The 13,112-nt window shown below is 40.2% G+C and overlaps 1 protein-coding gene across 4 annotated transcripts in view; it reads right to left on the bottom strand.

The window, feature by feature from the left end:
• The window catches only part of iqsec1b (IQ motif and Sec7 domain ArfGEF 1b), a 190,591-nt gene extending 181,079 nt beyond the window's left edge, over positions 1–9,512 (bottom strand). For all 4 annotated transcript variants that reach the window (XM_079341112.1, XM_079341113.1, XM_079341114.1 and 1 more), the window contains exon 1: positions 8,910–9,512. In XM_079341112.1, the coding sequence (XP_079197238.1) occupies positions 8,910–9,190 (281 nt within the window). In that variant the 5' untranslated portion in view covers positions 9,191–9,512. The remainder of the gene's footprint in view (positions 1–8,909) is intronic.
• Positions 9,513–13,112: the final 3,600 nt, after the last annotated feature.

Raw genomic sequence — 13,112 nt, 5'->3', positions numbered from 1 at the left:
TGAGGCACGCACACTAACCACCATGTTTGTGTGGATTATGCTTGTATGTCCAAAACACCAACATGCATGGTGTGCATTAGATCAATTGATAAAATATAAGAAAGTAGAACTCTTTATTTTTGCAGGGCTGTGCGCTCAAGTCCAGCAAAAATAAAATATCTGGCGAGTTAAAAAAAAAATTAAAATAATAGTTGAAGGCAGGGTTGGTAATTTTCAAAGACTAGCATGATTTTGGAAGTAGCATTCCCTCAGCGCTCCATCTTCACCCTCTCCCCTTTACGCTCCCTCAAAAGCCGTGCCCTTCATGTAAATGCTCTGGTGCCATTGGTCCAGAAGCAGATTTCAGTGCATGCTTTGAGTGAGGGCTTTTGCATGCATGGTGTAGAGAGCGAGCAGGGAGGCATGATTGATTCATAAAACGCGTAGCGAGTGCAGACATTGTTCAAAGTTTTTACGGGTTTACAACTGCTACAGATGACAGATGTTCTTTGTTTCTTTTTCAGAGCACATGAATTATTAATTTCTGTCAGGTGCTTATAAATATTTAACATCCACATTTTTTTTACAACAAAGTTTGCTGAGAAACATTTCTTATTTTGAGACTTTGAGATATGCAATTATAATAAGTGTTATTTAAAATGAAATGGTTACAGATTTTTTATTTCTTTTTTTAATAAGTGACCAAATCAACAATACATACGAATAAAAGGCGTTGGCCTGGTTATAAATAATGACTGACATAAATACTTCATTTGCCTAACCAGCATCTTACTCCTCTTTTTGAACACATCCTCAAGAAGACACTACAACTAATAAAGCGCTTTTCTAGTCTTCCGACTTCTCAAAGCGCTTTTACACCGCATGTCACACCTACACATTGACACCCATGTGAATGGGTGGCAATGTATATTGACCATCAATCAGAAGAATGTACATTCAGACGCCCTTGATGTAGCAGGGGGAGCAATTCCGGTCTTGCCCAAGGACTCATCATACATGTTGCTCGAGGGATCGAACCCTCGACCTTCCGGTTGAGATATGACGACTCTATCAACTGAGCTACAGCCGGCTACAAATGTTCAAAAAGTTAAAGTTCCAGGGGCCCAGGTTCGAATCTGAACTATTACTCCTTTTACCCACTCTCACTCTCTCTCCCTGAATTCCAACTCTAACCACCGTCTTTATATCTTTGCAACAAAAGGCCAAAAATAATTCTCAGAGAAAAGAAAAACTGTTTGGCTATGAACAAGCTCCTGTTGATACACTGTTATTGTCATATTTTGTGATTGTTGAAGAATTGAACATCTTAATCGGATTTAAATGAGTGGAAAATGTATTTCTGTTCATTTGGAGATTAATAAACGTTTCAAGATCATATCCAGATCTCACACCAGGGGGGCTAACTCAAAGTAAGTTTGTGGAAAAATATCTCAACTATAACCAGAGTCATAGAAGAGCTGTAATATTCAGCTTTCATTTCACACTGCCGTGGAGCTGTTTGTGTTCACCTGATGACATGTCGGTTTTTCCCACTTTGCATATGGCAATATTTCAATACCGAGTCACTGTCTGCCTTCTTCACCTTTTGATGTGCAGATTTACATATATCTTTCTTTTAAGTACAACAAGCTTTAAGATATTCAAAATACTGCAACAAGACGTCACACAATATACAGTATGTGACATACTGAGAATAAACACTGTCAGAATCAAATAGTGTAGCGGATCCACTTTACCTCCAACATTCTCCATGAATATTTCATTTGGTACTGTATTCTTCTTTTGAAGGTTTATTTTTCCTCTCATCTTCTCTATTCAAATTGCAGCCTGTCAGGACCACCCTCCGGCTTTAAAGTCGACACTGTTCGCTGTGTAAAATGTATTTTTGCTTTTGGATTTAAATGCATCGCAAACAGCTCATATTTCACAGCTTGCCAACAGCTAGTGTGGCATATGTGCTTACTCATAAAGTCAAAACTATGTTACATTCCTGACCAATTTTCATATGTCCTCTGGCAATGCTCACTTTTTTCCGAGTCCTGATTCGCTGCGCAGTCTGAGCTGCTGACCAGCGAGCTCTTATTTCCTGCAGCGCTGCACACATAAAAACTCCACACTCACTAACACACAGATATAAACACACTGAACGGATGAAGAGGCCAGGTCTGAAATAAATATACTCCTCTCTGTAAAGGGGAAGGACATACTCATTTTATATGTTGGCCATTGTGATGGAGATCAAGACGGTTTGACATATTCAACATTGCTATCATGCTTCACAATATAGCTTCCATATATGATCCAGAACGCATCAAAGTGTTTGTTAAACACTGAAGGATGTCACAGGCTAAAATATCACGAATGGACAGAACAAGACTACAAACATGTTCCTACACCATGGACACACCTCACCTCTCTGGATCTTCCTTTACACAAAGGATGATCCTGAAGGATGAATATAGTGAAGTGAATTGAATTATTTGACACTAAGCAGATTCATTGAGTCAGTGGTGTATTCACTCCAGTTTATTGAAACTAGGGCTGGCTTTCCCAACCTTGAATTCCCGATCCCTCAAAGAGTTGCATGGAAACCAAATGGGGTCCTCTTAAATGTGTATTTATAACATAATAAAATATAATGAACACAGGATACTGTGAGCCATCGCCAATGCCAAAACAAGAAACTTGCAGAGTCTATCTGTCAGTCATTCATTGAGCAAAACCTAAACAACAAACCTAAAACTGGTTTCAAATTAATGTTAAATTACAACATAATAGAAAAACAATTATGTAGATTAAATGATTGAACACAAACTAATTGATTTCAGCAAAAAGTTGTTTTGGATGTCGTGCCTCCCCAGAGGTTTGTAAAGTCAAAGTTTGGTCACAAGCCAAAAAACATTGGAACCCACTGGACCAGGGTCTTTTTTCTGCATCACTTCCTAAAGTGATGATAAATGTGTATGACTACTATCAGGAAACTGTTGGATTGACAAGCTGTCAAGCAAGGAACAATTATTGTCATTATCAGTGAACGTGCAAATTGTTTTCCACATCAATCATTTTGTCTTAAAAAAAAAGTGTCAAAATGTCATGAAAAAAAATGTCCATGACAGTTTCCCGGGGCAACAGATAATGAGGTTAAGATGAAGACGCGCAAAAAAAATCGTCAAATTTGAAAGGGTGGAAAGTGATGACTTTCTTGACTAAACTATTCAATTACTTGACAATTGTTACTTCAAATCTTGACAAGTGTTTATAATGTCTGACTGTAACCAACCTCACATAAAAGCAGTTGATGAAATTATTATTACTCTACGGCTTTGACCTCTTGTATCGTGCCTAAAAAAAACAAAACCATCATGTTAAAAAAATGAGCCAATAACGCGTTAAACCAATCCAATGGAGGCTGATTAACGAGTGGACCTCTTATCTAAATCACTTTAATTGAGGCTAAATCTGAAGGGAAAACATAATCCCTCAATAAAGACTGAGAGCACAAACAACAATGGGTCTAAATAGAAACAACAAGCCAACTGTGGTGGATGTGAACCGTATATGACCAGTAAATGGACTTGAGCTTGAGTAGCTGTTTTGTCTCAAGGCACTTTTACACTGCATGTCACACCTACCCATTCACACACACAGTGGTAGAGACTGCTATTTAAAGTCAGACAATCAGAAGTCACTAATCGCATTCACATACATGCAGTGGGAGCAACTTTAGGATAAGCATCTAGCCCAAGGACACATCGGACATGAAGCTGTTGGAGTTGGGAATCAAACCGCCAACCTTCCAGTTAAGAGACGGTTGATTCTACCAACTGAGCTACAGCATGAATGTGTGCACATGCTTTGCTGCAAGATTGTGTTGGCAGTTGTTTCAGAGCCAGTTATGTAAAATGTAAGTAAAATGACTATTGACAAAACAAATTAAGTTTTCAATTATTTTCAGAAACAGCAGGGGGAGGGGTCTTCCTCATTAGCCAGAGTATGTTCATCAACTCTGAAATGCAATGGAAACACACAGTAAAAGAGGAAATGCTGCAAAATGTAATGTTGTGTTCCAGTTCTTCTTAATTACTGAATTATAATTATCAATAGTTATTTGTGTGCTAAAATTGAGAAGGAGCCCAATTTTCCTTTAAAGAAAATGACTGCATGTTTACAATCAGGTGGGCAAACTCATTAAAATATATAATTATTAAGATCAGTGTACATGATGGAAGAGTGTGATTACATTATGCTACAGACTGTAATTCATCATTGCGACACTTTGCTCAAAGGCATCTGCGTGGCAGGTGGTGGTTGTTTCTGGAAAACACGTCAAGGCTGGCGATTGTCAGAGATGATTCTTTACTGCTGCTATTAAAGGGATAGTTGTTGTTGTTTATTTTTAGTGTGGTTGTATGAGGTTGTATGCTCAGCCCATTTGATGAGAAATTAGTCAGAGAGCTGGCAAGGAAGCTAGGCTATGCTATTATGCAGACGGGGCCATATCTATAAAAGAACTTTACGAGTTTTCAGAAAAACAGACCTAAAATACGATGAGAACAGAAACACATGTTTGGATTGTTTTTCAGCGCATCATTTTGCCCTCATTAAGCCACTTTGTTTTGTCACCTCTTCAGGATATCACATATGTCTTCCTCTTTGAAAGTGAGCAAAATGACTTTGTCCAAATGGCCTTGTCTGCATAGCCAAAGAGCCTGGCATCTGCAACGGCACTCTGACCAGTTTCTGAATGAGCTGACCGGCATCTCCTGTGGCTAATGTCCTTACAGCTGATTACAAGTACCTCAACAAATCTAAGTATCCATCCAAGGGTAATATAAACTGCTGCCCATATACAGGGCCGGATTATCATCAAAGAAAATTGCCTCAGACCCGAGACAATTGAGGGGGCTCAGCAGGGGCCCAGCTCCAAATCAGTGCTCTGGGCCTGCTAATAGTTAATCTGGCCGTGGTTTAAAAACCTGATGTGTGATTTAAGTCACAACAGTCATCTTAAAAACATGTTTGCTGTTAAGTGTTACAGCCTCCAAAGGAGTATTCCAACCCACAAGTGATGCAAATCCTTTCAACTCTTTGTTTGAGACCACGTAGGCCGAGCAGCACCCACATCCAGTCTGACCTTGATAAAACTGTGTGTTTGCGTGAGTTGTGAACTTTAACAGCCAAATAAAGCACAGAGTAAACACAGACTAGCAGAACTTCCACGGAGGATTAGCTCATAAAGCAGCTGTGATGGGAACAACATGCTCCCACACTCTTCCAACACACACACACACACACACACACACACACACACCCTGCTCTGAAATCAGCTTACATCTCTGAGCAGCCGTCTCTCACTTACTTCGCCCATCACCCGGAGTAACAGGGTGACCAGCCCTGCTGCGTGGGAATGAATCTACATTATACAGTGTGTGTGAGTGTGACTGTGAGTGTGTGTGTGTGTGTGTGTGTGTGTGTGTGTGTGTGTGTATCAGATGGTCTCAGAGGAACAGGGCTGCCCCATTGGCCTTCCAGTCAAGGCCAGGACTGTCTGCTGACTGCGGTCAACACAGAAAGAACAGCTGACGTGGCCCAACTGTTGACAGAACACAAGGGACAGGACTCCCTCACTCTCAGCTTAGTGTATGTGTGTGTTGGAAGAGGAAGTGCTTTAATCTAAAAATATTTGCTTGATCTTTAACCACAGAGATGAACCATGCTGTCAAGAGAATTCAAACACCAATCTGTGTGCTTTGGCTCTGTGGTGTTTAAAGGCCACATGCGGATGGAAAATCCAGAGAGACTACATCCCGCCCTCTGCTGCACACTGATAACTATTTATAGCCTCGCACAAACGATGAGTGAGCAAATATGATAATGATGTCATAGGTTAAAAAGGCCTTACAGTATTGCACTCAGCACAAATAAACAGAACCAGGTTATTGCAGTAGAAGCAGCTTTGCAGAGAAAAATACTTTTTTTGCAAAAGCTGGTATTTTCAACAGCTGCATAATTAGCAGAGTCTAAACTTGTGTTTGGATCATAAACCTCTCTGTTAGACTGTACAGCTAATCATTCAAGGCCAGTGGTACCGCAATGTCATATTCATGGAGCCAGGGATTGAGGGATTGAGGGGAACTGTCATGGGACCAGCATTGCATTGGTCCACAGATAGATGAAAGAAAATGTTGAAAAAGGAGGGATTCTATCACATGTAGCGTCTTCTTGAACTTTTTATGACACTGCCATTGTAAGGGAGATTTCAAATCAAAGAGAAGTACATTTTAACGTGACATAGCTGAATCTAATTACTCATCACGAAGAGCACTGCTTGTTTCCTGTCTTCTGTGGCTCCTGGGTCTTAATAGTAACTGTGATGATGTCATCAGGGTTATCATGGCTATGAGACTGCAAACAGTAAGGCTGCATAACAATTTCCAGGTGTAGAGTCTCAAAGGCGTGAACGTTTAGAACGCTAAGAGGGTCTCATTTACATGCAATCAGGATGTATTATGGGAAGTGTAGGATCCAGCATTTGGAGCAGGATCTATAGCAGAGATTAAACACGAGGATAACTCAGCCTGTGCTGCTTTGATTTACACTATTGTTTCTTTAAATGTTCTCTTGTGAGTACAGTATGAATAGAAGATCTCAAGCAATGGAGAAGGACACCCGTACAGTATGACATTCGATACATTACAGTTAAAACAGAAAATCTATAATTTATTAATCCCTCGAGGGGGAATTCAGTTTAACGCACACATAGGCGGAAACACTCAGAGTGAGGGGGCTGCCCACAGCAAGCGCTCCAGAGCAGTGTTGGGGTTCAGTGCCTTGCCTGAGGGCAACTCAGCAGTGCTCTGGAAGTAGACAGGTACCTCTCCAGCTACCAGACCAATTTCCAGACTTGGTCCGTGCCGAGACTTGAACCGACGACCCTCCGATTCCCAACCCTACAGCTCTTATTACAAGATTTTTGGACAGCCTACAAAAACTTGCAAAAGTACCCCTGAGGAAATCTAAAGAAAATCTGTAAGAGTTATCACATCCATAAAAGTACTGATATTAGTCCTTATCTAGAGCTACACCCTGTGTATGCAGGTCCTGCTGAATATCGCTCTTTCAGTGCAGTTAAACATGATCATTAAATCTGTTAGTGAAAGAATTCAGACTGCATAGATCTGCTTCTCACTTATTTCAACTCAAACTTAGCGTAAATATTCAGAGATAAAGTGTTTTTTTAAACTCACACAAAACCTTCCTGATTTAAAGAACTGAAGGCCTGTTTGGCCAAGGATAGCTCAATGTTGTCACATGTGGCCGCCATCTTTTGTTTTCATTGTTGGTACAATTTTTGGAAGAAAAGAAAAAACACTTTCCTCCCTGAATAAATCATGCTTTGTGCTACTTGTCAGACATATGCTTTGTTTTATAACATCTCCTATATTTCTCCACCAAACAAGTTGTTTTTTTTCACGTATTTTTCCTAACTGGTACTTCCTACTTCTGGTTTTATTTTCACCAGACTTTCTTTAACAAAGAGCGGATTCGCTACGCCATCTGGGCGATGACTACATGCACACATTGATTGATTGGTATTAGAGCTTTATTTTTTTAATGTACAAAATGTCAGAATATTTTAAAATGCCAATGAGAACTCCCCAGAGTGCACCAACATCTTGGCATCAGTGACAAATTGCTACCTTCCTGTGAGTAACAGTCTCAGAAAAAAAGGACTCAATAACGAAGGAAAGCAGCAAATTAACTGAATAAAGACCCTCGAAACATCTAACATGTAAATCCATTCCCATGGGCCTTGATTAGTGCTCTTCAGTATTATAATGTAATATACAATGCAAATATATAGTAGACACAAACTGTGATTTCATCCATTTGGCCTAACCCTCCATTAATGGCCATACAATTCTATTGATGTTGACAGGGTGCATTTTAACAAAAAAAAATGAAAATGCATATTATTGTTATATTTACTGTATAAATAAGAGCACAGTGTACAGTGTTGCACAAAGAGTGTGCAGCTGCTTTAAATCACTCTGCCTCCTGTTGAGATTAAAACATTAATGCCAGGATGAGAAATCAACACGATATGATTGTGTTCAGATGCAGTCAAAATAATTGCTTTATACTGCTAAATAACTGTAGCCTGAGCTGATTCTTCAATTCATCAATCTATTACACTTCAATGTTTTGACACCTCTGATGGAAAATTTCCGGATCAGTTCTGACAGCAGTGCTGGGCAGCTGTCCAGTGTAACTACGCCAGTTTAAATTAAATCCTTTCACGGTGCTCAGTCAAAGTCTAAGGTCCTGGAAATATTCACTGCAGGTCACATCATTACTTGCTGGTTTTGTCTAGAGCCAACATTTAGAAGATAGATTAATTGTCGCGTAATCAAGGTGCCATCAATCAACGAATCGGACCGTATACTGTACGTGCGTAAACTTAGTTCCTAAAATCGCCACAGCCAAGCAGCTGTCGATTTCCCCTAATAAAAACAAAGTCACACCCACTCTGATTCGGACTTTAAACCACGAGGGAATGATGCGGTTTGTGTACTACAGAATATTATACACGTTACAGAGACTCCAGAGCGCGCCTAACGGGATCCATATTACGCAATATGCGTGCAAAGCGTGTGTAACCTGTGCGCGCCTGAAATTAATCACGGGTAATGTAAAATTGCGGTATTAATATTAAACCGAACCATACAAAAAAGTGTAAAATAAATGTGCAATATGTTTGGTAGCGTTGTTTTTCCTGAATAGATTGCACAGATACACAGGGACGCCCACCACATCCGCGAAGCACAGTGTGGTGACACGGTGGAGGAATATAAACAGACAGTGCTATGACAGTCAAACCATGTGGCACAAATTAAGCGCCAACTTACTTTTCCTGCATGATATTCTCCTTGATGGCTCCCAGGGTGGGGAGGCTGCTCTGCTGGAGTCTGCAGGTGGCCAGGTGACGCTGGTGCTGATCTTTCAGGCAAGCGTTTTCCTTGCAAAGATCTGTCACCTGGAGCTCCAGCTCATCAATCCGGACCCTCTGCTTTTCCAGCAGCCCCTGCTGGGTCTCGATTATCTTATTCAGCTCCTTTAGATACTCCGCCGCCTTGCTGGGGTTCTCCGTCGGGTTCTCCATCCCGTAAAAGCCCCGTTGCCCGTCCATGGAGGCGATATCCACACAACCAGAAAAGCAGCCCTCTCTCACACTCACGCGCGCGCGCACTCAGAAGTAGTAAGACTGAGCGTTGTCAAACCCAAAGGTCCACCTTCGCTCCGACATGGCTGGTGTGTCGCGTTCAAGTGACAGATTTGCTGGGAAGTTGGCAGTGTTTGTTGCGCTGCTGTACGCCGCCGCCGCGTCCACGAGCTCTGCACCGCAACAGCCGAACTAACCTCCAACCAGCCGCTCCATACATGAAGACCGTTTAACTCTTTCAGGGCTGGCTGGAGGTTCAGCGCTCCGGCAGCGTGTGCCGCTCTCTCTCTCTCTCGAAATCAGTGCTGCTGTGTATATTGTAATGACAGAGAGAGAGCGAGTTTATTCAGTGCATGTGCACCTATACTCAACAGGTCGGCTGAGCTTCTGTTGCGTCAAATCACAGGTGCACAATCACGTCGTAGCCAGGGATCGTTTGCGTGTGGTGTCAACATGAAGGGGGTGGTACTTATCGCTCACTAACATGCAAACAACAAGTCAATAGTAGCTTGAAAAAAGCTGAATCTTTTTAAAAAGAGATCGGGTGAAAAAGGCAATCGTTTGAAACATTCTTCAATAACAAGGTCTAAATTATATTTGAGTACTTTGAAAACTTGTTTTAGAATAAACTCTGGAAGAAACTATAAGTAGTTTAATAAAAATAATTACAGTATTTGTGTTAAAGGGTTGTTTGTTTTTTTATTTGCTGTTGTAACATTCTGCATCTTATTTTGTAAATGCAACATTCCTTATGGGTTTTTTTTATCCTGCACTACAACGAGCTAATGCAACGAAATTTCGTTCTTATCTGTACTGTAAAGGTTGAAATTTGAATGACATTAAAGTAAGTCTATATAAGTCTCAAGCAGGGCTGCACTTTGGGACCAAAAATGAGCAGGTGGGCCGGCCCTTTGTAAATTAACTTTAATAAATTGTGTAATAAGCAAAAACCTTCTTGATCTATTTTGGAGACTTGAAAGCAGCAGAGCTATCTTATGTCTCTCTCTCTCTCTCTCTCTCTCTCTCTCTCTCTCTCTCTCTCTCTCTCTCTCTCTCTTCTTATGTTAGCTTTTTCCCCCTGGAAACTGGTGCATGACAACAGTACACAGTGATGGTCATGAAACAGATAAGCCTGAAGTTCCCCTCAACTCTTTCAAGCTGCAGGCTTGGGTTAAACCTGCGTGTGTCTTGGTTCCTCACTATATGAGAAGTGACAGATTTAAACAGAAAACTCAACTAAAACCAGGAACAGCCTTGATTAAAAAACACTGAAGTATTGTCTTACAGTAAGGAAGTACACACTGATTTTCCCCATTCTGTACAATGATTTAGACAGTTCAGTCATTTTCCGTCTCCCAAAAACCACATGACTGTACTGTATCATGTTTATCTGTGTTTTATCAGGCCCTAACACATACACTTCAACCATTTTCCGGCCACATGTTGACCGATCAGCTGGATGTGCAGCAGCTCTCTGAACTGTAGCTCAATGGTAATACCTTTTATATAAATGCTAACATGGACACTTGTACCAACTCTGCATCTGTGTGAATCACTTATAAGAGCAGCACCAATTAAAAACATTTAGAAAATGTAATATAATAATACACCAGCCAGCTTTCACACACAAACAAATAGAAATCATCCACAAATATAAGACGGTTTACTTCATCGTACCTGAGACCAACTGTGAGCCCATCAACCCTCATCTGGCGATAGTTTTGCCCCGCAGGCCAACATCTGGGCCTTTGCTGCTTCCAGAAGATATCCAGATAACTGATCAGAGATATTCAGAACAACGTTTGTTTAGTCTGCACTGCTCGAGATAACAGTAGATCTACCAACGTGAGAAGATGAAATAGACTGGTAAAGAGACGGCATCAAGCCAGCAACCTGATTGTTTTAGTACTGAAATGTTGTTTACTCACACACTGACAAATAATAGCACATGTCAGACAAAAGCAGATTTGATTTGGGATCCATCACAGCAGGTGTGCCCTGCCTCTTTGGTTAAGGATGGTTTCTGCAAACCTTGCAAGATGCTACAAGGTGCAAATTTGCAAATGAATGACAAGAACTATTCTGGATTAAACCGAACATGATTATTTAAATAGTGAAAAATATGGAATCAATTTTTTGAAGAATAAGGTATGTAGTTGTGTAATCAATTTAGGGCCATACTTGAAGAAAATTATTGCATCAGCAAAGAGTATTGGTTTATGAAACACTACGTTTACCTCACTGAAAATCACTTCATGTACCAGCCACACCAACAGGTTAATGACTAATATCTTTGTAGTATACTCTAGTTATTTCAAAAAGTATATTACACATATAGAATTAAAAGTATAGTACAAAGTAGATCAATACTACCACAGGTTAGATAAAATAGGATAAAAAAAAATCGTATCTGTAATGGTAATGTATTTCTTAAAATTAAATGTCCTCTCTATACAAATCAGAAAAATGTTTATTTAAAAGATAGTTGTCTTATGGACTACACAACTATCTTTTAACTATCACTATCAAGAGTGATGTTCTTTTATTTGAGAATCTCATCTTCCAATGATTTTATCTCATAAATGAATCTGATGAATCTATGTGGGGTTCCTATTAGAATTTAATGAGATAAAAAAGAAGTGGTTGTTCAGCTGTGTGCACAGAGATTTAATATGTAACTTAATACCTTTGTGTTATTTTTGGCTTCAAAACTAAATGAGCATGTATAAATGTATCCATATTTAGAGGACAAAGCCCATCAATGGAGTGTGGAGCAGCTAACCGTGACTGAATCTGTGTCTTAACCCGCCTTTTAAGGCCTCACTGTAAAAGTTAACCTTATTTGGAAAGCAGCAACTTCACATTGATTGTGTTAAAAATCCCAAATCACCAGTATGCCCCACATTGTTACTTTCTCATATCTTCTTATCTTCGAGGCATACCAGGATAAGTAATAAACGTCATGTTCTTCTCTGTCTCTGTACTTTGTGATGAAATGTGATTACATTCATTCGTCAGGATGACCGCAGGTGTTTCTGACATGTTTCCTCACTCTGTGAAGTGCATATCTTTTAGATTGAATGTACCTTACATCATGGTGCTTCACTCCGTAGGGACAATAAGACTGTTCATCTTTTTTGGATTCTATACAGATGTATGAATCCTTGAACACATATGCAATAAGCTCACTGTAATGATAGCAATAGCATCACTGAGCAACATGAAGACATTTCATTTATCCAGAAGTGTATGCAGTCCTTATCTGGCTGCATGATAAGGAATTGTGTTTACTGAAGATGTTGTTCAGGAGGTTTTGCTTTTACCTCACAGAGTTAGGACTGGACTTTCTGACCTGGTTTGAGTTGCTGTGAATGACTACAAACTGAGCCCAGGTTTCTTTTGCACACTGCAATGTTTTCACAAAATGTCAAAAAAAGGCACACATGAAGCCTGTCATTATAGGCTGCTCTCATTCTGGTAGTTGCTTGATGGCTCTCTCACACGATGATTGCCCTCTAGTGGTTTGCTTTGTTCAGAGCACTCTACAGTGATGAGGCTGCTGATGTTTGACGACTTTGAATCAATTTCGAGGTCGATATCTGACTTGTAAAGAGGTTTGGAGCAGTGATCCAAAGTGATTGTGCTCCACATTGAGTCGCAGAATGAATCTAGTCTCATCTGGTGCGTGCAGGATTTTAACAGCTAGAGGGGAGGAGGAGGTGTGCTCACTGACAGGCACATCACAGCCGGCAAATCCTCAGTGCCATTACCTGGCAATTGCTTTTATGCAATGCATCCCATCTTCCCAATGAGATAGTGGGGAAAGATAATATGCATAAATCACCAAAAAGATTCTGTGATCTTTGCTTGTAGAAATCTTCAAAGAATG

The sequence above is a fragment of the Symphodus melops genome, assembly GCF_947650265.1.
Source record: "Symphodus melops genome assembly, chromosome: 4".
NCBI lineage: Eukaryota > Metazoa > Chordata > Actinopteri > Labriformes > Labridae > Symphodus > Symphodus melops.
The sequence above is the reverse complement of the archived record's forward strand: the minus strand, read 5'-3'. Positions and strand labels throughout refer to the sequence as shown.